General features: G+C 44.2%; 3 protein-coding genes across 5 annotated transcripts; 1 reads left to right on the top strand and 2 right to left on the bottom strand.

Moving 5' to 3' along the window:
- Positions 1–154: 154 nt before the first annotated feature.
- Positions 155–18,277, bottom strand: LOC108029830 (phosphatidylinositol 4-kinase beta). Of its 2 annotated transcripts, XM_017102331.3 has the most exons (12): positions 17,424–18,277; positions 8,541–9,925; positions 5,679–5,790; positions 5,008–5,281; positions 4,751–4,939; positions 2,150–4,651; positions 1,975–2,093; positions 1,775–1,912; positions 1,434–1,708; positions 1,280–1,368; positions 1,055–1,219; positions 155–998 (listed from the first exon to the last, which is right to left on the bottom strand). In XM_017102331.3, the coding sequence occupies exons 2-12, from the start codon at positions 9,632–9,634 to the stop codon at positions 811–813; spliced, it is 5,145 nt and encodes a 1,714-aa protein (XP_016957820.2). In that variant the 5' UTR covers positions 9,635–9,925; positions 17,424–18,277; the 3' UTR covers positions 155–810. The 2 variants fall into 2 exon arrangements, with proteins under 2 accessions (XP_016957820.2, XP_043950617.1); XM_044094682.2 differs by lacking the exons at positions 8,541–9,925; positions 17,424–18,277 and adding an exon at positions 5,906–6,159.
- Positions 15,031–16,053, top strand: LOC108029845 (uncharacterized). 2 transcript variants are annotated; one of them, XM_017102337.3, is made up of 2 exons: positions 15,031–15,372; positions 15,426–16,053. In XM_017102337.3, exons 1-2 carry the CDS (start codon positions 15,169–15,171, stop codon positions 15,573–15,575), a joined length of 354 nt encoding a protein of 117 aa, XP_016957826.1. In that variant the 5' UTR covers positions 15,031–15,168; the 3' UTR covers positions 15,576–16,053. The 2 variants fall into 2 exon arrangements, with proteins under 2 accessions (XP_016957826.1, XP_016957834.1); XM_017102345.3 differs by having other exon boundaries at positions 15,031–15,356; positions 15,426–15,566.
- Positions 18,278–20,766: 2,489 nt separating the features above from the next.
- LOC108030795 (ATP-dependent RNA helicase DDX54) lies at positions 20,767–24,584 on the bottom strand. Its single transcript, XM_017103879.3, has 6 exons — positions 24,529–24,584; positions 23,924–24,473; positions 23,114–23,868; positions 22,782–23,057; positions 21,821–22,724; positions 20,767–20,921 (listed from the first exon to the last, which is right to left on the bottom strand). Exons 1-5 carry the CDS (start codon positions 24,529–24,531, stop codon positions 21,825–21,827), a joined length of 2,484 nt encoding a protein of 827 aa, XP_016959368.1. The 5' UTR covers positions 24,532–24,584; the 3' UTR covers positions 20,767–20,921; positions 21,821–21,824.
- Positions 24,585–24,605: the final 21 nt, after the last annotated feature.

Consider the following 24,605-nt stretch of genomic DNA (forward strand, 5'->3'; position numbering starts at 1 on the left):
TTCACTTTCAGTGCCTAGCTATTTGTTTTAGTACTGTTTCGTATGCTTTGATTTCCCATCTTTATCGCAATAGCTTAGAAATATATTAAGTTAGAAAATCATTAGGATTTATTTTACGTTTTATAAATGGTTATATAGGCAAATACAAACAGAGTAGACGGTGATTTAAGCTTTTTATTTATTTCTGTATGTACTCGTGGCATATCCTCTTTAAAACGATGTAAATTTGTTTGATAATTAAATTGAAGGCCTTAAAGATTATATTGCTGTATTTTAAGCTGCAGCAACGTGACATTAAACATTACACTTAAGACGTAAATTGGAATTAGATGCTTTTAAAGATATTCTCGTGAATTACAAAAGTATAAAATGTAAGTAAGGATGAATAGATAAGCGTAGCAACCAAACAAGTTATCGAAATGGAAGCTTGGTTATTCAAAATGTGTTTATATGTACAAGTAGTAAATTATGAATTTCAAAATGGAATAACAGACTGACACTCGCGACCTTACTCAATCAAACTAAAATTACATATAAAACATTTACACTTTTTTTCTTATAAGCTAGACAACATGCACATTACGCTAATTCAACAATGCAAACGCATACAACGAACGATTTAAGCTACGATAACAGATTTAGGTTTGGTACAATTTCATTCTTTTTGTTTTTTTGTCGCTGATAGTTACATATTATATAATATACAATAAATCTTTTACAAAAAAGTCAGTCCATTGTTTTGGTTACCAGCTTGGCAATTTCAATCTGCTTCTTATGACTACCCACTTAGATCTTCATAAAAAACCGTTCTCACAATATACCATTCGTATAGTACTGATAACCATCGTACAGTTTTGTTGACAAACTCTTCAGCGAGTCCTGTACAAGATGCTCAACTTTTCTTTCCATTTCTTGTTCGGTTAAATTCATATGAAAGCGTTTTCGGAGATTCTGTACGGTTCCGGAGCAACCATTCTTAAAGCACGGCAAATGAGCATCTGCAATAAAAAGGTATTAAAAATAATTTTTTTAATCGTTTTGTTTTAAAACTTACTGCTACGCATGATTTCCACAAAGTTTATAATACGATCCATATGCTTTCGGGCAGACATCATGCCAATTAATAAGAGCCTATTAAATTCCCGCCAATGCTCTGAGCTTGTGCCTCCCATAACTTCAACAAATTCTGGCGTAAGCTTAAACGGCGATTGTTCGAAACCTGTAAAATACCAATTACAAGTGAGACAAGCGAAGCGCAAAGGCTTGAGAAAATACCTACCCAAGTTCTTTGGAGATATACTCAAAATAAATCCAAAGTCAATGTGTATTATGTGCCCATCCGAATGGAACAGAATGTTGCCATTATGCCTTAATATAAATGAAAACAAGTTAGTAAAAAAAAACGTTAAAAAACGGAAAAGGCTCAGTGCTACCTATCCTTGACTTGCAGCAAATATGAAATAAGACAGTAAGCGGCACAGCTTTGCACAAAATTCTTTTGAGCGCGTCGAAAACTTTCTCCGGTTGGTGGACCGTACTCATCGATAAAATAATCTTTCAATGATTTATTGGAGTTCTTCTTAATTTGGTGCAGGGAGACAGTGTTGAGTATGGGCTCAATAAGGCCACTATCATTCGAAAGGCAGACTATTTTGTACGGACGTACCCAAAGGTCCACTTGTTCTTCTTGCCATATAATTTTAAACATCTGCAAAATATAACTTGTATTAAAAATCTGGACGAGTTTGTAATGGTCTATCCAAATTAGGCATACCTCTAACAGTTGGGTAGCCATAAGTTCCTGTCGTAAATCATCGCCACACTTGACAATAGCGGAAAGCAGCCGCCAGTTTGATAGATGACCGTATGGCGACGACTCGCGAATAAGCTTTTCCTTTTCGTGCCATGGTTCCTAAAATTTACGATAATAAATTGGATTATGTTTAGAATATTAAAAAAATAATATGTAAAAACCTTTAGGGCCGCTGCCGACGGATCTTCCGGATCGTTGCTAAAGGATTTGGTATTCTCGCAGCTCAAGTTGCTGCAGTGGCGCAAGCGCACGTCTCCAATGTTGAAGACAATTGGGGGACCTGTTAAAAAATACAGTAGAATGCTTAGGGTGCCTCGCCCAGTTAAAGTTACTTACCTTGGTCCCGCGAATCACAAGACTCTAGTGACATTTGTGAGATTGTGTCCCGCTCGCTCACTTTCCGCATGTTAAGATACTGCGCCGTAATCTCGTCCTCTTCCTGGGACCATACGTCATCCTCTTGGAGCTGAAGTCCACCAAGCGATTGAACGTTACCGCAGCAGTTATGTGCGCCAGCATCGCCGCAGCCACCATCGCCTTCTGTTGCTTTTTTTCGTCGCCAGCTTGTTCCCTGCTGACTACTGCTGCAGCTAGAAGTACGGCTGCAGCTTAGGTGCTGGTGTGAGTTCAGGCAAGACCCCTCCAAATGCTCCTCGCTCTTAGTGTGTCGCAGCGAAGGCATCATCTTCGGTATCAGGGGAGAAGTGTATATATCAGGAATTTCGACCACTTCTACATATATGATGTACGGGGTTTTGTCCTTTGAATTGAGTACAGCAGTCTTTTCCTCCGTAATGCGAACGACATGATGCGGTATGTCCGAGTAGAGAGGAAGCCAGACTCTAGCGGGTAGATTTTTGTTGATAAGGTTGAGGGACATCCGCAGCGCTGAAGTCTTCTCTGCTTTCGAGGGCCATGAAGTTAGATTTTTCCCCACGTTCATCAAGGCCTTCATAAACTCTTTCTGCGGCGCCGTCTTTGGAGCTCCACAGCAGCATAGCGTCCTCTGCCCTAACAGTCCGTTTACTTGGCCTCTCACTGTCTCAAAGCAGGTGCAGCCGTTATCGAATGCGTGACCTGAGGTTAAGTCTCCGAGACACAGTTTAGCGGGTGTGGTGGGAAGTGTTTGAGTAGTGTAGGGTGGTTGTTGGTACATACGGTGAGATATACTTAGGGTGTGAGGCGAGCGAGAGTCGGCTAGCAGAACAGTGGCATCCGACTGTGAGCGGTGGTGAGTCTTCTTGGCAAAGGCGACTATGGACCTCGGATCCCCTATGCCTGCAGACTTGTGGTCACTCTGAGCCTGCTTAAGCTCCTTTTTGGAGAATATTTCCTTCATGAGCGCCAGCTTAGATTTACGGGTGCTGCTGTGCGAGTTTCCTAGCGAGTCCACTTGATAATTATAGGCCTCCAAGAGCCACAAACACTTAAGCGAAAAGTCCACTGACTTTCGACATCTAATAGTCAGATAAGGATCCAGAACCTCGGCTAGTTCATCCATCTGAATGTACATGACTATCAGTTGTGGTATGTACAGATCAACCTCCTGGTCGGGAAAACTGAATATTTTATTGCCTATAAAGCTGAGCACTCCCGGTTCCTTCGAGTAAAATAAGTAGTGCACAGCGAAATGTATGTTAAATACGGGTGACTCAAAGAATCGCAACAAGCCGCTTTGCCCTTTTTCAGGCTTCTGTAGTAAGTCCGACACGGGCGCTCTTTCACTGATAAAGTACTTAACGACTCCGGGAACCGGGAGCTTAATTTTGTGCAGCGAGTTGATTGATGAACATTTTGCAAGTTCTCCTTCATTAGCCTCACTATCTGCTCCAGGAAGGCGCAAGTTGAGTGTCCGCTCCTTTACCTTGGAGTCGGCAGAAGGTTCAGTGAGCTGTTGGAGCTTTGAATCCGCAGATACCGCTTGTGATTCCGTTGGCGTGGCGACAGGTGTGTTAACAACTGAGCTCGCAGCAGCCGCAGCTGCAGCAGCGGCGGCTTTTTTGCTGGAACTCGAAGTTAGCAAACTGAAAAATTCTTTTTTTTTAGAAATGTCCGTAGGTGACTTGACCTGGTCCTGTGGCGAAGTGGCGATTCCAGTTGGTGAACTTACTGAGGCCAACGCTACTGAGTGATCAGGCTGCTCCTTTTGTTTGGCCGCGTTCTTCTTTTCATGGTTTTCAATAATGCTCTGGGCTGTGCGAAAGATGGCGTTCTTGGTGGCCCCAAAGAAATTCTTAAACAGCACCTGGTCATTCTTTATGCTCTCCGTTGGCGTGGGAGTGGGAATCGGCGTTGGAATTGCTAACGGAGTGGCTGGTGTCACGGGCGTCGCTATTGCAGAGCATGGTGATTGCAAGGAATCCGCGTCAATAACAGAACCTTGACCAGACTTCTTGTCGTAAGCCACTGGTTCAAGTTCATTAGGAGCTGCGCCAAGTTCAACATTGATAGCTGCCTGGGACATATTCATTACGCGGTATCGTGTTCGGGCGTCGACGCCTGCATCCACCGTGTCTCCATTAGTGTGCTGGTTTTGGGATACTACATTCGCATGTTCCGTAGCCCGCTGTTGCTGACGCTTTTGTTTGCGAGAAGGACGAAGGGTGTGACAGTCCGAGTCGGTGGCAACGGCGTGTGGGGGATAAAAGCAAAGATGGTCCGTTTGTGTTAAGTTATACTCCTCGTCTATAGACGTGGTTTCCATTAGGTCAACGCACTCCTCCTCTGCATCGCCATCCGCTTCGGCGTCCGCATCCATCTCACCCGAATCAAGCGATTCATGTGAGTGGCATATGCGATTCAGAGATATTTGGTCTGACTCTGAGCCACAGATGATGCCTGCACGTAGGATTTGTGTAGGAATGAAAGGTTTCTTACATAAATATACAGAAAAGCAAAAGGCACAATTGTTCGAACGAAAAGTTCGCTCGCACTTACCAGAGTCATCCGATCCGAGACTGGTGAGATCCTCCCGTTTCTTACCACTGCCTGCACTGCTGCAGCTGTTATTGCTGCTGCTACCGCCGTTGCCAGTGCCACTGACAATAACCCCGATTATCTCCTGCCCATTGGCCGCCATTGACTCACTGGACTTGGGCCGCACCCGCAGCGTTGGGCAGGACTCCACTGCAATCAAAAATGTAATTTAAGTATTAAGAAGTAGACAGTCGTTAGAAATAAGTTGTGGATCCTACCGACGGCACTAGACCTGCAAGCGGCTGGCAGACAAATCGATTGTTGATTCGTCGGCACGGGATGTGGCAGGTTTCCCCTAGTTTCTGTAGAAGTGGATAAGGACGCCGTCGGAGTCGGCACAGACATCAGGGCCGGCGTGGGCGTGGGTGGAGGGGACAGGGCTGCCGTTACATTCGCAGCCGTCGTGGCAATCTTGGAGCACATATTCGCACCGAGAATGGACGGGGAACAGAACGTGTTTTCGCTCTCGGCATTTGGAGATGACACTTCGACCTGAATGGAAGATAAGAAATTTTCGTATATTACTGTATGGATAGCCTTTTGTGGAGCAGAGGACAATGGAACCCATCATTGTTGTAGGTTAGAGCTGAAATGGTCGAAACTAGCGGCTCTTTAGCTTGCTTCGATAACGAAAAAAGTACACAAATATTTAGCACTGGAGTGAGTGCAAAAGTGAACAACAATGCCAGCAACGCAACGATAAAATAAAAACAAACAGCTCAGCGCACACAGCCACACGCTTAGATAGACTTAGAAACTTTCCAGGTTTTACTGCTTTCACTGCTTTTGAGTGTTCGTATGTGCATCCGCGGCCAATAAGGCTAGCGCAGTGCAGGTGGGGCTTGGGGAGAGCTAATTGACTCGATTAGGTACTGGTACCACTACTCACCTCTGGAATGCGTTGCAGGGCGCTGTCGAGGCTGCGATTGCGGTGGTGCTGCGTATGATTGATGCGAGTATTGGTTACCTGCGAGACTGGCGGCAGGAGTATGCCCATGGATCTGCAAGAAGACAAAGAACCCGGATTAGAATTTGTAAAAATCAATGCATCTGTCGCGGTAATAAAAGTATGCTTGGAAATGTTGAAGTACTCGTGCACACACACTGAAAACTCACTCAGTCACTACGTCGCAGTTATCATATCGCTTCGACCGATTCGACTGACGGTTAAACCTGGCTAGGCAGCAATTCCCTTCAAATTAAATTAGCAACACATACATGCCAGGAAAATATATACGGTTGGGAACAATGCGCGTTGGACATAAAGAAGCCCAAAACACTGCGAAATGAATGTAGATATACAGGGGTGTCGGAGGGCCAGAACAGAGAGTCGACGGCGAAAAGCTATGCGAGTGCTCGGCCCACAATGGCTGACTAATCGAGCAGCTTTCGGGGCCTTTGTTGACAGCTGGTCGCTGCCTAAGCTTACTGGTTTGAGCCAAAGCTCACAGCGAGTCCGAGTATGAGACGTCGAAACGATGACGTAGTGGAAAGCTCCGGCGATCGGCCCCAAACACTCAAGAGGTTACGGAGCGAGGGTGGATATGGAAGTCCCTATCTTCAGGTTTTGCCAAAAACCCTAATCTCTAGCAGTACACCTATTACGCCAACAGCAATCGTCAGCGCGATAAGCGCCGAAGTTTGATAACCAGCCGTGCCCGCCATGCTTTTACGGGGTTCCTAAAGAGAAGTGGCTGCGACCTTCGGCGGTGAACTAGGTGCGCTTTGCACCCGGAATCCCCTTTTCCCACGAGTTCAACAATCTTTGACTGAACAAATCAACGACAAAAAGACATTCCATTGTCACTTCGGTCAGATGAGTGGAATTTGAGTCGGATGCTTCCTGGTACTGATAGACGAACCACTGGTATTCGGCGGTGACCATGCCCGAGACCAGGGCTCCTAATGCGATCGATCGTCTGGTACCTTGCCAAAATTCGCGCCATCTCATTTCGCATGCTGGTCGATTGTCGTTCTCACATCTGCCGGCGATGACCGTACCGCTAAACGGCTGTCTGTTTTTGTTGTAGGTGTCTCAGACGTGGAGACTGCAACTTAGGCTTGTGAACTCGACTGGTGTGCTAATCGAATTCCCAGCATACCAAGCCACATTAGTTGTCTCGTTGCGTCAATTATTTACGTATTTGCATTAATTTTCCAAGCTTTCGACGCTCCCGCCGCTCGCCTAGGGGCTTGCCTCCCTCTGGGTGTTGATGGGCCCAGCCCGCTTAGTGTCCGTACATCACGAAGTGTGATTTACGTAAGCACAGTTCGAAACTCGGTTATATGCCGCTGGTAGGGAGTTGGTCTCTTTTTTTGAATCTGTTGGACGAACCCCTTACTGCTATTAAAAGAAATGCTGGTTGGACAGAGTTTGTGGAAACTATTCCAATCACACTGCTATCTACGGGAAGAGGTCAACGACTCATGCAAGCCCTTAGTTCCACTAAACATTCGGATTCTGAGTGCAAATGTCGCGTTAAGTTTGTTGACCAAGCCCCCGTGTTTGCGAACCAGCTTACTGCTTATTCCGCACTGCTGGTTTAAATTAAGTGTTTCCAAAAACACAGTTTGCGAACCCTTTTCTCTACGGATTATTTGCCAACAATATTTTATTTAGTGTCTATAAACTACATAAAAACATAGGATGCCCAAGTGGATAGAGTTTAATTTTGTCAAGAATAAGTGATTATGAGACCGCCATAAATAATGGAAAGCTAACGAAATTAAATCGGTGGCGGGCAAAGCCTACGCCAAGGTACTAGGGGATGGGCCAGCTCCACATCCGAACAGCCGCACAGGAGTGTTTTGCCGGCGCACGCATTCGATGAGAACAGGGTGTGGCACGTCATCTGCAGGCACAAGCCGTGTACATACACACAGCCCAAAAGCCGTCAACAATAGCTTTTGAACAGTTCAACTTGGTTTAAAATTACTTTCGTTACGCGAAACGAAAAACTACTAACGTATGTGCCCGCAACTGTGTTCCTTGCAATCCAACCTATAGAGTCCAGATAAGGTGCATAATTGTGGTTATTTGTTGAGAGGAGCAGGAACCCGTAAACTATAAATACTAATTGGGCAACTCGATTCTCTGCAAAGCTACAGCTCTGCAACATCAGAATTGCATACTCAATTTTTCGACTTTGCATGTGGGCATAGTTGATGGCATGTTTATTTGCTACATTTAACATGGGAAATGGAAAAGCGCTCGGCACACATTGCTGCCCCACCGACACAATGCGACTTAAGTGCGCGTTCTGCAGCCTCTAACTAAATTCCACAGCCAAACTGCATTGGCAGTGTATCATATTCAAGATTATTTACATTTTCATGTGCTGTTTCGTGAGGTAACATTTGGCCTCAAAAAAGCAGGCGCTAAGCGACCCAAATAAATAAACGATCCAACGAAGCCACTAAAGTTCAATGGAAATGTGATGAAATGCTCATGTATCCGACAAACGCGAGCTCGCGGGCTCATTGGCTTTACCAAACTCGACAAATCAATTAAATTAAAGCGTTGTCAGGACTGATGCGTTTTTGTGGGACTGATTGCAACATATCCGGAAAGAAGATGGGTATAAAACTTGTAACTCTTGGCTGTTATCGACGGTATCCCACAAGGATTGCTCGGAGATTGAGAGACTCTAAAATCGATTTGCGTGGAGCAACGCCAACGTTGCACTTATCCGTTGCCTATTCAGACAGGTAAACTAAAAGAATAGGACACTGCACAATGATCTGGACTCACCTGAAATCCAAACTTAAGTTTCTTTGGTGCGTGGAAATACGTTTCGGTGGAATCGCAGCACTTCCCGAGGAAGCACCTGGGCCTCCGTCATTCGACTGCACCACACTAAAATTGGGTCGGCCGTGGACCGAGGGCATGGAGTGATTAAACACTCGGCTCAGGCTGAGACGGGGCTTGGAGTAACGCGAGTGCTTGGGCGTACTGGCAGCCGAGCTGGCTTCTGGCAGGCCCGTGGTCATGGGCATCTGGCCTCCAATAGGCAAGGTGACCGGAGCGACCATTAAAAAGGCGGGAATGTTATTTCCGTTGCCTAAGTCTGATCCCAGCGAGGACAGTGTTGTGGTGGAGGTCGAGTGTGGCTCGCATGTTATGGCAAGAGACGATTGGCCATGCGGGCTACCCATCCCGCAGGTGCCGGAGGATGAGCTGTGCTGACTTATGCTGGGACTTGGATGGCTAACTGATGCGGACACGGAGGCAGAGGTGCTCTCCACGACCGTTGGACTGTGCACCACTGTACTGTTGCTGTGTTCGCTAGAGCTACTGGTGCTAGTGCAGGCGGCGGTCGAATGCTCGGAAATGTCTTCGTCGTCCATCATCGCAGCTGGCGGTTGACAATTCCAGGTGTCAGCCAACTCCAGGTTCGCGTTGTCGCCAAATGCAGTGGATGGACCCACGCCTCCGACATTCTTTCCGTTCATGTTGAAGTCGGAGAGTGTTTCGGCACTGGACAATCGTACCGTCGCAGGCAGACAGTGGTCGACCACATCTACTCCCGCGGACACTGCCGGGGCAGTACCGGACTTTCCTGCCGGCCTGTCCTCCGCCAAAACTACTACGGGAGAAAGCAGCTTGTTGGCAGTCTCGATCTCGCGTATGTGGCGCAAGTACTGGTAGCCACTGCTCTGGGCCACTGGCTTTTTCTTGGCCACGCCGCCACCCACGCTGGCTATGCTGATGCCCACGCCGACGATTCCTCCGCCGTGGTTCTGTTTGCTTTCTCCGGGGACAGTGCCTTTTACAGGGGTTGTTGGCGAATTGCAGTTCGCTGCGCTATTTTTTTTTCCCTTAAATGCAGATATGACGGAGTTCATTTTGATTTTGATTTGGGGAGTGTAGGCAGGGTATAACTTTTGGCGTTATTCGGTTATTGAATTTTCTTAAATGGCTAGATACGCAGTTCTTTGTGGCACAACCTTGGGATTGCTTTCGTCTTCCATTGCTCGGCTATGGGCTCGCGAGTGAATAGTGTCGTTCTGAGTCATAGGTCGACTTTTCAGCTATCCGCCCGGTCGTCTTCGTTTATCGTCGCAAAGCGTGTGGCCCTCATATCACAGCGGCCTTTTTATTGTCGTAGCTGCAGGCGCTGTTTGTCTGTCGACGCGCTGGAAAGATAAACAAAAATTGGTGTGAATTAGTCATTTTTGATCAATTGAATACCCTCACCTTCCACCCTCATTGAAAAGCACCATTCAAAATTTAGAATCTGTATGGAGTGTATAAGTTACTCCTGATTCTTGAAGCCGCCCGTTTTGCCTTTTGTTAAGCACTTTTGGTCGCAGGGACTAGTGATCAGCAATACTTTAATACTTTAAGCAGGATAAAAAGGATTTAACAGGATAAAAATGTCTGGAAGCCACAATTATTAACATTGTATACCTTGAGCCTTAGAAATACTTGCTGGATACTGGTTACCCTCAACCGATAAGAAAATTAATTTTTACATCCATTGCTCAGCTGACATAACCTAAACATGAAGGTTGAAGTGCCGAGTAACCTTGTGATCGAATTTCATACTGCATCCGGACAATTATGTAGGAAATTCTGCAGGATGGAAGACCCTTAGCTTATCTTGAATTAAAGCATAGAAAGGTAGACACTTGCAGATAGTCTTAATACACAGTTCATTTGAAAACAATTCGAAGTAGATCAAGAAACATTTTCCGCAGAAACAGGTTTGTTACATACATTGACTATTTACGGTGGCATTACGCAACCCAAAACAATTGTTCTGGCCTGCGTTTAGTCTTCGTCGGTCGGACAGGTTCTGAAATACTGCTAAAAGGCGGCCACTTTGCTGTTAGAGCAGCCGTTCGACCTAAGCATTCCATCTGCCACCTTTGGAATCACGCTTTTGAGACTGTGTTGAGACATTCACAAGCAGTTTGCACACAATCTTGAAATGTGCTCTTTTGACGCTGGCATCGGCGAAAACTATTTTTATACATGCCATTCGGAGTATTGTGTGGAAGAACTGATCGATACAAAAGGGTTACTGATTTTAAAACAACTGAAAAGTTTTTTGAAAACCAATTAAAATAAAAATATTTTATGAGATATTTTTGTAGTTGATGCCTCTGGCGAGGACATTCAATTTCTACATCGTACCGCAGCTTTTGTTTTGGCAGGAAGTAAGGGTGACACTCGTGGTAAACTGGTTGTTAAAATATTTGAAAGAACCACCACGCTGGGAAGCGTTTTAAAGCCACGAATTATCTAACATTTCCTTCAAGGCAATGACTTGACAATTAAATCGATATAACGGTAAACAAACAGTTAAATCTAATAGGTCTATGCCACAAATAAAGATATACACAGCTTCATCTTCAAGGTACGTCTAATTTCTCGAGCTAAATGAATGCACCCGGTGGGAGCGACAGCTCGCTTACTAAAAAGACCTACAAGATGAAAGCTCAAAAGGAAGATAACTGCTATCTAGTCTTGCGGCTCAATTACACACAACTACCTAACGAAAATATTGTGCTATAGTATGCGAGGTTTCTCCAGCTCTTTTTCAGCAATTCCGTTCACCGACTCCGATAGCGAAGCCCAGCAGCTGCGGCTTGGGCAAGCAGTTGGAACAGCTGTGCTGCTCCAGCGATTTAGCAGCTTTGCAAAATGCCCACAGTTTTTATTTGCCGGACTTAAAGATCACACTGCAACATAACTAAAAGCTGCCAAAGAACTTCGGGGCAACAGAGGAACATTCGTTGCTAACTGCGGTACTGGTGCTTGAAGTGCAAAATTGCTGTAGCAGATCTTTAAAGGAGTTCTTATTCTGGAAACCTGTAAGTTTTCTTGAGAATATTGAGCTATCCGGCATTTTTGCAATTTCATTCTTTCACGTTACGAGTTACAAAATTTGCAAACAAACATCACAACGACATTATATTTTTCTCCCTGGAGCATTTTTTTAACGAGGTATTTGCAATTGTTCAGATGTCCGCTTTATAGCCAGAGAACTATCTTTAAAGTTTAATACTTTTTTTGCTCCAGAGCTTACATAATGTTGGCAAAGGCTCTACTTATTAATTTGAAACTATGTTGGTGGGCAATGGAAAAATCGTTTAGAATACATGTAAGAAATATGTACATGTTATGTGATGAATAACTGTAAGTTTTTCGTCCAACTCTACTATCCAGAGGTCAATTTGTAACACTTTCTCAAAGTGAAGGTCGTTTGCCGGTTAGCAAATTGGGAACGGCATATCCAATTCCCAACTGGCAACCAAATTGTGGAACGTAAGCTCGGAGATGGTCGGTGACTTTTTGTTTCTCTTGTACCAACCATGAACCATGTTTTCGAGGAGCACCCGATTCCGGTCATCAAGTGCAGCTGTAGTACAGCTCGCGGTTTTCAGAAAAAAAACAAGAATGGAAGTAAACTTCGGCAAGTCGAAGTTTGTATACCCTTGCAGTTATAAGAAATAATAAACTTCAGTTGTGTGAAAGTCATGTGAAATTCTTAAGGGTTGTTGCTGGCTTCAGTGATATAAAAAAAAAAAACAAGAAAGGAAGTTAACTTCGGCAAACCGAAGCTTGTACACCCTTACAGTTATAAGAAATAATCAACTTTAGTAACACCATGTGAAAATTTTAAGGATTGTTGCTGGCTTTAGCGATATTAAACAAAACGATTACTTCTTTCTTTTTTTACCATTTTTTTTACATCTATATGTTAAAGTAGTCCGATTTTTATTAAATTGAATTCGAAATTCTTAAGAATATAAAAAATTATATTCCCAATATTTTAAGATAATATGTCAAAAATTCTGAAAGCTATAATTTGTTTCAAATTATTTTCCCACAAATTTTCCTATCGTTCCTATGACATCTATATGAAATAACCGTCTGATTTTGATAAAATTTAATTCAAAATTCAGAGCTAATTAAAAATATTGTTTCCAAGCTTAGAAGGTTATATATTAAAAAACACCAAAGATATAATTATAATATTATTTTACCACTAATTTTCCGATCGTTCCTATGTACGATATAGTCGTCCGATTTTGATAAAATTTAATTCGAAATTCAGTTCCTATGGGAGCTATAAGATATAGTGGTCCGATCCGGCGGGTTCCCACCTATATACTACCTGCAATAGAAATAAGACTTTTAGGAAAGTTTCAGACCGATAGCTTAAAACTGAGAGGCTAGTTTGCGGAGAAACGGACAGACAGACGGACATGGCTAGATCGACCCGACTAGTGATGCTGACCAAAAATATATATACTTTATGGGCTCGGAAACGTCTCCATCACTGCGTTGCAAACTTCTGACTGAATTTATTATACCCTCTGCAAGGGTATAAAAACTTGTTTGCTCTCAGTATTGGAAAATTCTTACGTTTAAATAATACATACGTGATCCAATGAAAAACTGAATAATTCGCATCTAAATCCTTCCCCAATCACTCGACCCACCTCTCTACCTTTATCCCCTCTGCAGTTCGGACAACCGAATGGCAAAAATAGCAGCGTGGCTGCTAAGGAGACTAAGCTCGGCTGCAATAGTGAATCTTAAGTTTCACATTCCGTTTCTGTGCGGTTAATAAACCGCAAACTTCTCGAAACATCGCAGTTAGATGCATATATCTACGCAGATACTTTTCTACGTTGAAGCAGACTCCATGCGAACGATATATGCCCGCTTGTTTGAATGCTGCTATCAAGGTCAGCACAAAAAGCCTGACTTGACAGTACACACAGTACACACGCATATACTACTTTCAAATTGCCCAAAATATGATCAAAGTGGTTGTAGAACACTACCGATCCAGTTCACTGAAATCAAATCGGGGAAAAGCCAAGGCAAAACATCAGGCAAATTGAGTCCCGACTCATGCGAAAATATCAGGGAGCTGAAATAACTCCATTTAACAGAGTTCAGGTCCGCACCCAAGGTGAACAAGCGACAAGTCTACGGACAAGCCACAAATAAAGTCGCTAAAGTTTGGACAATCCGTCCAGTGAATAAAAATCAATTTAAAGAAAAGTTATTATTTTTGGACAAACTAAATCTGTAAATCGTTGTGAAGTTGTTCAGTTCATGAAAATTCTTATTAAGAAAATTCACTTGCCTTGGCGCAACTTCGGATAAAGCTTGTTTGGGAAAAACTTGTAGTTAAGCTGGGGACCGTAGAAAGACGAGCTTGAATAGTTTTATGTCTCGGCGGGCCCGAGTCGTCAGCAAGTATAGGCCCAAATTCGACACCAGAAAATTGTGAATTTTCTTATAACTCGCTTAACCTATCTTACCGTCAACCGGCAGAACACGCTTTCCCCTGAGCCAGGGGATCTTTGAGGTCCAGAAATCACCCAAGTCCATTAAGAGCGGCACTGTCACACAACATTAACTTCGTGCTGCATTAAGAAGTGCATGAGGAAAATCCTTATGACAGTTTTTCGTTTTCGGCTGGGGAAAGTTGAGTTACACAACAATGGGGTGGCTTAAGGCCGGAGGTAAAAGCTGGGCTCACACCGCCACTCCATCGTTCCACTCTATTCCACTTCAATTACTTGGGTAGATATTTCTTTTTGTTGAAAATTGAATGTAACTAAAACCCATATATCCCCTAAAACGTTTACGATTATCGAAAGTTTTGCATGCAGCGAAAGTGCTTGCCCATAATCGTATAGAACATAATTCACTATCGCTACCCCGCACTTAATTAATCGCAGAGTAAAAAAAGGGAATACAAAAAGAACATAGACCAACAATGAAGATCACTGCGGATGAGATTTACTCACGAAGTAAGGAAATAAATCGCTTCCAACAGTAATGCCTTTGCACACACCATAGTACCCATTTGAATGCCGAAAAATACATTTATTTGCGTCTCAGTATGCGTGCACACACTGCACGGACTTTAACCGGATGGATGCATAAAGTACTTTATCATTGGGTTCCAAAGCAGATCCCTTTCAGACGGGCAAGAATAAATGATCGTTGCTGGCGAGGGTGACAGACACAGAAACAGAGGATGGTAACAGTCGCGCCTCGGACTTTGCATACACAACTCGTGATGAAATTGTGGGCGTCGTGAGCAGATAATGTGTCTATATAGGGGCGCAGTTTAAGTTTTCGTGTGGGCAACTGCCAAGATCTCCGTGATGAGGCTGATAATTTCCTCCGGTCGGCTTCTGATTGGCCGTTTTACTTTTGACAGGGCACTGCTACAGGAAATAGATGTTCGCCTTGGAAAATCCAAGCAACCTTGACTTCCCAACAAAACTCTCTCAACATTAGACATGACAGAACAGCTGGGTTTATTGGTGTGGATATTACTGTGTGATTGGTTCAAGGGGTCGTTTCTTCAGTTTATCCAAGTGGTCCTGGAGCACGCTCTATGGCGCCCCCCAAGCCGCAAATAATCCGTGCCGCCGAGATCGTGGACGACCCGGATCTAGTCGCACCGCTGCCCTACCTCAACTTCCTCCGTTACCTGAAGCGAAAATTCGTTCGCAGTTCTGATTTGCGCCGCTTACTCCAGGTGGGCCTCGTCCATTGGAACACACTGAGCGATGCCAAAAAGAGGTTGTTTGAGCCAGACGTAAGGCAGTAAACTAAACCACACCTCCAGCTCACTTTCCTCTTCTTTTCCAGCGCATTCTAGCCCGTGTGGCTCGCAGGCGAAGGACCACTCGGCAGCGCCGATTGCTGCGCCGTAGTCGGAAAGGCCAAAAAGGGGATACTGCGGTGCGACGGCCGATCTACGATAAGCGTCCTCCGACGCGCCGCCGGCGACCCAAGTAGAGGAGAGTCTATTGCCTCTGTGATATAAAGCACTGAAAATTGTTGCGTTCGCTTACCCGAAACCTATCCAGAAACATTGTCAAATTCACCAAATGCTTAACAGTTGTTCTTCTCCTTCCAGTCCATGCTAATATGTTCTCCTCTCCGATGATTTATTGACCTAGTGACTTTCTAACTATTAATAAGCTGGTCATTCAAAAATAACTCGGAGAGGTCGACCAAGAATCCTACTAACCTCCCTGGAAACCATCTTGCTTCGATAGATTTTCTCGCGGAATCAAAATTTTGTCGCATTTTGGCCCGGTGAAGAGCAGCATTTCAGTCGCGTTTTCCTAAGACGTGAACGCCAAGCTCTTTTTGCTAACCGGTCTTACCATTTGCTGTTGTCAATTTGGTCGAAGGATTCTCTAAGTATTGTGGTTTTGACAGTTATATAAATGTAAAGATTAATTTCAAATACAAGTTTTTTCCGTATTAATTAAGTCACCCTCCAACTTAAACAAGGGCAAACCAGCATTCAGAACATATCGTATAAGCCCAAACCTCCTTATATACTACACGCGGCTCGTCTGATGAGCTACAACAAGGCTCTTATGCTCCATGTACGGGCACACTACAAGACAGTGCAAAAACAGCCTTATCGTAGACTTGATTTCATGCGACAAGTCGGGTTTTGTTTGCCAATAAATGATTTATCAATTTTAATTTCCGCCTGCCAGAGAAACACAGCAGCCACGAAAGCAAGTGGGGAAACAAAAATAGTGGCACTAATGCCTCGGCCTCAGCTAGTTTCAGTTTGCACTGACGAACCTCAATCCGCGCGGCGTTTGCCATGATTAGTGATCGGAAACCTATCCAAACTGGTTGCCTTCTGGTCTGAAACGAATTCCCGTTTCGGATGTTTTCCCTCGGACCCCTCCGCTTGCGTGGCTAACAAACTGAACTATTTGGCAAGCGTCTGCCGACGCAACCTGCGCCACCGGCCATGCGGCTGGTAAATTGACAGCGGCGGTTGCAGCGCTTATGTCAGAGTTATCGCCTCTCGAAAGAGTAATTACACCTTACGCCTCTTCTTCCTCCTTTCTCGCTCTGGTCCCCCGGACCGGTTAAATTGTCGCTCCATATAAAGTCAGCTCCCGTTGGAAGCCCCTCCGGAGGTTTTCGATACGGGCGAATCGTTATCTAAGGTAAATGGAGAACATATTTCCAATGCCAAGCGAAACGAAAACGAGCGCGATTCGGAGAGCTCCGAATCGAAGTCAAGCGCAGCTACCGCGGATCCAGGAGCCGTACGGGGGAACAACGGGTTCCACTGTGTGCTCCACTCTTTGTTTCCGTTTGTTTTCCAAACTTGTTTACACTTTTGTATTCGCACTCGCTCTCGGCGTGGCCACGCACTGGCATTGGTTTGGCCCGCTTGTTCTCCGAAGGGTTCAACGACTCAAGTGCATTCGGCAGCACGACTGCCTAGCAGTGACTGCAGACTGCGGAGTGCAACATAGTCTCCCAATCTAAGCTGGTCTGATGACTTATCGATGGGATGCACTTCACCTGCTTAACAAGTCGAAAGCGGGCGCCGCAAGTCAATGAACTGGCGAGAAGCACGAAGCATCAAACGGCTTTAACCAAAAATGCCAATTGCACGGAAGTGCCCCTTGAGATACACCTACTTGTTAAAATTACATCGCAGAAAGTAATCAGCCTTGCCTAAATGTCAGATTTCCAAGCCTGCGCCTCCCGTGCATTCTTTAGTACTAAAGGTGTACCCAGTCAGGTGGGACGAGTGCCTGTAGAGGGCGGAAAAAGATCGTGCCCGGTGCAGTCCACTCCTAAAAGATAAATACTCACAGTTTCCTGATATCCACTCTACAGCGCAGGCGGCCGGTGTAATCCACAAGGTATCGAAGACTCAATGCCGATGTCAACTAGCGCAGATAGGTAGGGTCTGCCACTTTCACTTGTAGCTTTTCGCGTTGCGAGACACGAGCAGCGGCGAGAAGAAATTCCTATTATTATCACCTCGACTCACTCACAGACACGGACGCTGGGGCAGGTGGAAAAGAGGAGGCGCCACAGCGACACCTTGTTGTGGCTTACTTGCTGGCTGGAGTCGGGGATTGGGGTACAGGGTACTCGTTACGCCCAGCAATAAACAATTGAGTTTTGTAGTTGCACAAGCACCAGCACCAACACAACCACAACTGCGGGCGTAAGCGACTTGCAAAATCTCGTTTTGCTTGTGTGCGAGTGTGTTTGCGAGCACCGCTGACTGTGTGTGCGTGTGAAAATATAACCGACGAGAAATCACAATTCGACGACACTTTTCTCAATATTCCACCAGCACACTGTCACTGCTCAATTCCACGACAGTCGCGGGTTTTGAATCTTGAATATAAATAAGCTGTGCAATTACTTTGGCCGAGGGCAAGACACAGATACAGACGCAGCGACGTCAGACACACACACACGAAGGAACAAAAAGAGACGCGCCCATAGTGTGTATACACTATTAACGTACGAGCATTGTATCGGGCGTAGCAGCGCTTTTTTGGCTTGTGTTTACGCTCTCGGGATGCACTGCAGCGGCACTGGAAAACAGTGTTTTCCTTGTCCTCTGCTTTCTTTGTATTTAGCTAGAAAACAAATTACGCGACGACCAACCGCGACCCGTCCAAAGCAATTGAGTTTTTTTTTTCGATTGACGCGTTGCCCAGCGAAGTTGTGTTCGATACATCGATTTTTTGGCGATATTAGAGATGCCACAAAAACTAATCGATAAGTCTCAAACGGTCCCAGAATAACTGAGGTGGGTGTCCGAGCTATATAGCCGTGCCATTCTTCCAACTTTTTAGTAATACCATAGGAAAATTTCGGTATATATGCACATTATACCGATAATATACCACAATTTAGGCAAACGGTCACTCCAAAACGTTGGGAGAAATCTGCGCTAGATTAGCCGAGTCACCTTCCCAATATTTTCATGAGACCGTTTCAGACATAGCGCGTATACACATCTATCGATTGATATTTGGATTATTTCTAATTGTTTTCGTTTCGGCAACCTGATTCGCCTCGCAAAATGGTACACTTAATTCTATCGTTAATCTGTTTAATACTTGTATGCTTTAAGCAGTAATATGTTTATGAGACTGGATCCCGATCCTTAAGTAATACCCTTTTGCTTATAATCTGCGCTCCCATTTTTGTTGAGGTATTTTCCTATTTCCTTTGCAGCTTTTGTAACGCCATTTATTTTGTCATTTTGTCAATTCTTCTGGCTTTTGCGCGTACAATTTTTCGATTACATCGTGTGTTTCTGGTATGCATACATTTGTACGCGTCTCAATGTTTGTTTTTAACGAAGTTAAAGTTAATAGACCCTAGGCAATCACATAAGATCACAAAATTTGCATTGGCGTCCCAAATCATTACGTTAAAATAATTAAAAAAGCACAGCTAAGAAAAAAGGACCTAATCAAACCAAGAGTTGTTTCCAAATACGTATTAGTAATCAGTTAAAAATTTGGTATTTGACCATCAAACCACCAGTCAAGTAAATTAATGTTATGAGTTATGAGTATCAATAAAATTGGGTACCTATTTTCGAAAATATCTTAAGTATATTGAAGTGCAGAAATCAGTTGTTTAAACGATTTAATCGTGATTCAATATTATAACATTGACTATGCTAGAAGAAGTGTGACAGATTTAGCTTTTACAAATATTAATGCAGACGAAATGTAAACTTTTCTCGCAATTGATTTGGTTGATGACTAAGTGTTTAATGGGCTCCATCAAAAATACATATGTATTCCACTCTCTAATGCTGGCATTCCAACCGATTCGCTATCGCATGCGTCTCGAAGACGCCATAAATTGAATAATGAGTTTTTAAGTGATGCTTATACGCATTCTTTAGTAGATTGTGCAATTGTCTGAGCGTTTATATAGACATCAAATGTAAGCATCACATCGGGACCTAGTTCTTGAAAGGCACACATGAGCGTAGATTGAGATCTCTAGGCGTAGATTAGACCGTTGAGTTCAAAAACCTTTAAATTGGTCGCTGCAAGTCGGTATGTCGCTGCAAGTGGACTTTTCTCCGTCACCGATAATTTATTGTCTTGGAATTGCGTTCTCAGATATCATCCTCAACATGGCATTTCTGTCATGGTGGTGCAGACGCACAGCTCTGGTTATTCTCTCCATCTTATCCCGCTGCTCTTGCTGTGGTGGCAAGTGGACACCTTAAATTCGTCTGTTTTCTTGGCATTTCATTTAATCTGTCCCTTTTTGACCAAATAGCTTTGCATATCAAAAAATGTGAAGTAAGAGAAGACGGTTGTGCATTTTTAATACTTGTCCCACTACCCCAAAGACCCGAAGCTGAATAATCTGATTCCAAAACGGTTAACGCAAAAAACCTTTCTAAACGTAAAGTAATTTCGTTTTGGGTTAACCGTAACACCAATTTTTGTGATTCAAAAAGTATAATTTAACAAAAAATTTAAAACGATTTTGACACACTTTTTCATAAAAGGCTGATCCGAAAGCACGGAGTATTTCACATTTTCCAAGTGTGCCGTTGCCTTACACTGACCCTCATCTATAGCAAGTCAAGAGCGACTACGGATGCTGGCACTAGAGCAACACGCTTCAAGTATCCGCAAAGAGAAAGAGGAATACCTTTACACAAAAATAAATTTGTTCGTGAAAAAACCATTAACAAGTCAGCATTGGTCTCTGATTTTTAACTCAGACTTGGGCTCAGTTTAGGGACTACATACATTCGAATTCCAAGAACCAAACTGTTCAGAACTCGTGTCTATTTTAGGCTCCCCTCAAACTTCGAAAATGAAGTGGCATAAACAGTTGCGCATAACAGATCCTACCCTGAACATATGGCATTCTCCGCGGTCTTCGCAGTTTAAAAGACACCGACAGAATTCACTGTTGGTCCATGCGGAACCCCATGGATGTAGATGAGGACCATATGCGCTGTCAGAATATTTTTGGAAAACTCAATCTCATCAAATGGGAAGGTTCGCATCTTCGGTGCTATGCAAGTTCGTGTTCCATTTCGGTATAAACATTGTTTATGGCACTTCTTCTTCAATTATGGTATCATCTTCTCTTAACGGCACTCGCATGTCTCACCCCAGTCCTAAATGAATTATGTCGTACCTCACACATTTTTTCATGTATTTTTATAAAAACACTTTTCAAAAAAATCCAGTAGGGGACTGTCGATCCCAATGCGCGCAATGCAGATACTTCTGAACAAACATTTTTAGTTTCATTCGGTTTACGATTTATTGTACTCTCGTGGGAAGCCGAAGATCTCTGTGGATAAAAAAGAATTAAATCAGTCGAAACACCAATCGGCGTAAAGAAATAAAAGGTGGACTAACAGACTTTCACTTCCCCATAAGCAACAACTACACAAGTGTGTATACTGGCAAAGGCAGTACATAACCATCTACCTGTGTTACGTAAGCATCGATAAAGAAAGAGGCTGATCAGTTGATTATTTATGATTGACTTCTAGCAATAATTAATTACGGGCAGCCATCTGCCGGCAGCAGCAGCAATGGGTTTATTGTTATTGCTGCTAGGGCGGTGTTGCCTAGTCACACAAATAGTCCTAAGATCATTTCCAACTCTAAAAGTGATAGGTTAATGAGGCCAGTTATACTAATTTTTGGGTGTGCGCAAGCAGCGGGAAATAGGTATTTCCTGGTCTGCAGAGTGTTTTAATAAGGCACGCAAAGGATATGCGTGTCATCGGACGCGGGAGCGCCCTACGAACCTAAGGGTAAGGGGCCTGCACGTGGTAAACACACCCCGTTGCGTATCGGCGGCACGCACAAACTTAGGTCTCTCTTAGTGTGCGATATTCCCTTCATCGGTTTAATATCCTGTATACATCCCAGCCACTTGAAACACTCCATAAATTTAAAAGGAAATCGACAAATACCCAACCAAATAAATATAAATATACAAATACCAAGTCGAATGGAAGCGACGTTTGGAAACAACGCTAATGGCTTTGCTTAACAGACATGGATCAGATCGATATTATGGTTTACAGTTAATAATTGTTGCTTATTTAGAACTGAGCATTAAACATTTTGTTCTCTAAAATGTAAATAAGGCAAAGGCATCAAGAAAACCCTGCTGACTTTAGTATTTCTAAAAAAAACTTTAAGCAAATCTACTTGACATCTTTTCGTTCTACTTACCGTTTTACTTCCTTTTTCTTGGCCCACCATTTGATTGAGTTTTTGGACGCTGAGTTTTTCGCATACTACGCTTGCGGTTCTGTGCTTTTCGCTCCGCGTTCTCTTCGTTCCGCTTCTTAATAAACTCTAATCGCATGCGTGACTTGACAATCTGCTCGGGGCGCCTCATCTCCTTGTCGTTTCCTGTCAGACGTTTCTTAAGTTCCAACTTTACGTTGTGCCTGGCATGACGACTAATCGGATAGCGCTGGGCATGGCTTAAGGGCTTAACGTTGTCGTCGTCACTGCCTGCATTTTCCCGCTGCAGCTGGTCTTCAATCTTAGACTTTTCCTTCCACTCAGTATAACGACCTGTTTTGAAGGAGGCAGGAATCCATGCACCGGACTCGGTACGAATTTTGTTGGCTCGAGGATCCTGTACTGAAACCATTTTTTTCTTGATACGGTCCCACTTCTTAAGCCCTGGCTTGTGTTTTATGTCCTGGGTTGAATTGCGGTCCGATACAGAAAACTCCGCATTCTGGGCCTGACGCTCAAAGGTGTTGATGGCCAGGCCATCCTCAGTGTGCTTATCCGCCGACTGATAAGGCACATAGTGATCCTCGTCTTTGCTGTTAATTTTGCGCTTTTTTTTCTTTGGCTTATCCTTGTAAAGAGCTTCCATATTTTGTAGTCTTTTGGGCGCAACGACCCTATTAAACGTATTACTAATGGCTTCCTCGTCGGCAGTTGGCATTCTGGCTAAACTTGGACTTTGCTCTTCGGCGTTTTTCTTCGCTTCATCGATGTCCTCCTCTTCGCGTTGCTGCCTGAACTTTTGAATAACTTTCGCATGCTGATTACGTTTTTCCTTCATTACAACAAATTGAGTGGACTTTTGTGTGGTGTTAAGTTCAAAAACGGTCTGAAAAGGTCACAAAAAATAAGGAAACTGTCCACACAAAAACGGTCATAAACTTACGCCACCGGGTCGAAAACTCCGCATTTTAACAAGAATATCGTGCTTTTCCTCTTGCAACTTGCGCTCGTCTGCAGACACCTTTGCTTGCGAGTCTGTCGATTGTCCGTTAACTTTAGCAGCTTGTTCGAGAACGGGAGCAGCTGTAAAGAAATCCTCCAACGGTTTAAGGGCGAAGAACTTAATTTTTTTTACGCGCGCATTGGCATCAGTGGATGCTACTGGTCGGGAACTCAAGTATTTTTTGTAAGCGTTTTCACTGGTGCGTAATACTCCAGCCTGCAAAAAGAAGATTACTAGTAAATGTTCGCTTCTTAATTACATTTTTAACTTACAATATGGTGGCTCCTCTTTATATCGGTCACTGTAAGATGCTCTTCCTCGAGTAAATCCTGCGGAATGGTACCCAATGTCGAGCTGTCGTTTATGTTAAATGGTCTGTTTAAGAACAAATGCAGATCCAGTAGATGGGCTGTATCGTCTGTAGAAAATATAGAGTATGCTGTCCCTGTGCGACCAGCTCTTGCACAACGACCCACGCGATGCACAAACAGCTTCGGCTTACCCGGAAAATGCAGGTTCACAACAAAGTCAAGACTGGGAATATCGATACCGCGTGCCGCTACGTCTGTTACGATTAACACCGAAACCTTCTTGTTCACAAATTTGGCCGTGTTTATTTTTCGAGCAGCCGGGTCCAGACTAGAGTAGACCGAGGCATTCGAGATGCCAGCCTCAGTAAGGATGTACGAAATGAGTTCCACATGATGCTGTGTACCAGCAAACACCACGGTCTGCGACTCCACCGGAATCACGTATTTAAGAAGAACCACAAGAGCTGTGTAGCGGTCGTCCGGCCGGCAGTAAAGAAACTTCAGACCTAGAGCATCTGGGAGCTTGGACTCGACGTCCAAACGAATAAGAACTGGGTCGTTTAGACCGGCGCGGGCGAAGTCCACCAAAAGTTTTGGCAGCGTGGCTGAAAACATGACCATCTGACGGGAGGACGGCAATCTGTGCAGCGTTTCGTTAAGTTGCTCGCCGAAGCCCATCTCAAAGAGTCGATCGGCTTCATCAAACACCACATACTCTGTGAAACCAATAAAATTAGTCCTTACTTTCATATCCTGGAAACGACACCTTACCTATGGAATTAAGCTTTAAGTCCATTTCCACACACAAATGCAAAAAACGGCCAGGCGTGGCTACAATGACGTCGGGGCACGTGTGAATGGCCGAGAACTGCGAGTCCATTGAGTCGCCTCCTAGCACCAGAATAGTCTTAAGCTCCATAAAGCGACCCAGCTCCTTAATAAACTTATACGTTTGGACCGCCAGCTCGCGTGTGGGAGACAATATCAGGGCACGGGCGCCCTTTGTGGGCTCGCGACGCTGCAGCTTTTCGAAAAGGGGAATGAGGAAGCAAGCCGTTTTGCCGGACCCCGTCTTGGCCATTGCCACCACATCCCGACCCTCCAGAATCAAGGGGATCGTCTTCCGCTGTATGGGTGTCGGCACCTTGTACCCACGCTTCGTTATCCCCTTGATAAGCTCAAAGCCGAGACCCATCGACTGGAAGCCACCGCTCTTCTTGGATTTGGGCTTGGACTTAAGAATGTCGTCGCCCCGGCCACCAGACCCGACCTCGTTGTCCAGTGAGGGGTACCCGGGTATTTCATCCGCTTGCTTTTTGCGCTGTCAATTTTTATTAATATTTATACTTATTCTAAGCAATATTCTTGTTTCTTACCATTTTGCTTTTGTTTTGACTAAACAAAACACGTGCAGAATCGATTTTTCGATATATCGATATATCACAAATTAGAT

The sequence above is a fragment of the Drosophila biarmipes genome, chromosome 3L, assembly GCF_025231255.1.
Source record: "Drosophila biarmipes strain raj3 chromosome 3L, RU_DBia_V1.1, whole genome shotgun sequence".
Taxonomy (NCBI): Eukaryota; Metazoa; Arthropoda; class Insecta; order Diptera; family Drosophilidae; genus Drosophila; species Drosophila biarmipes.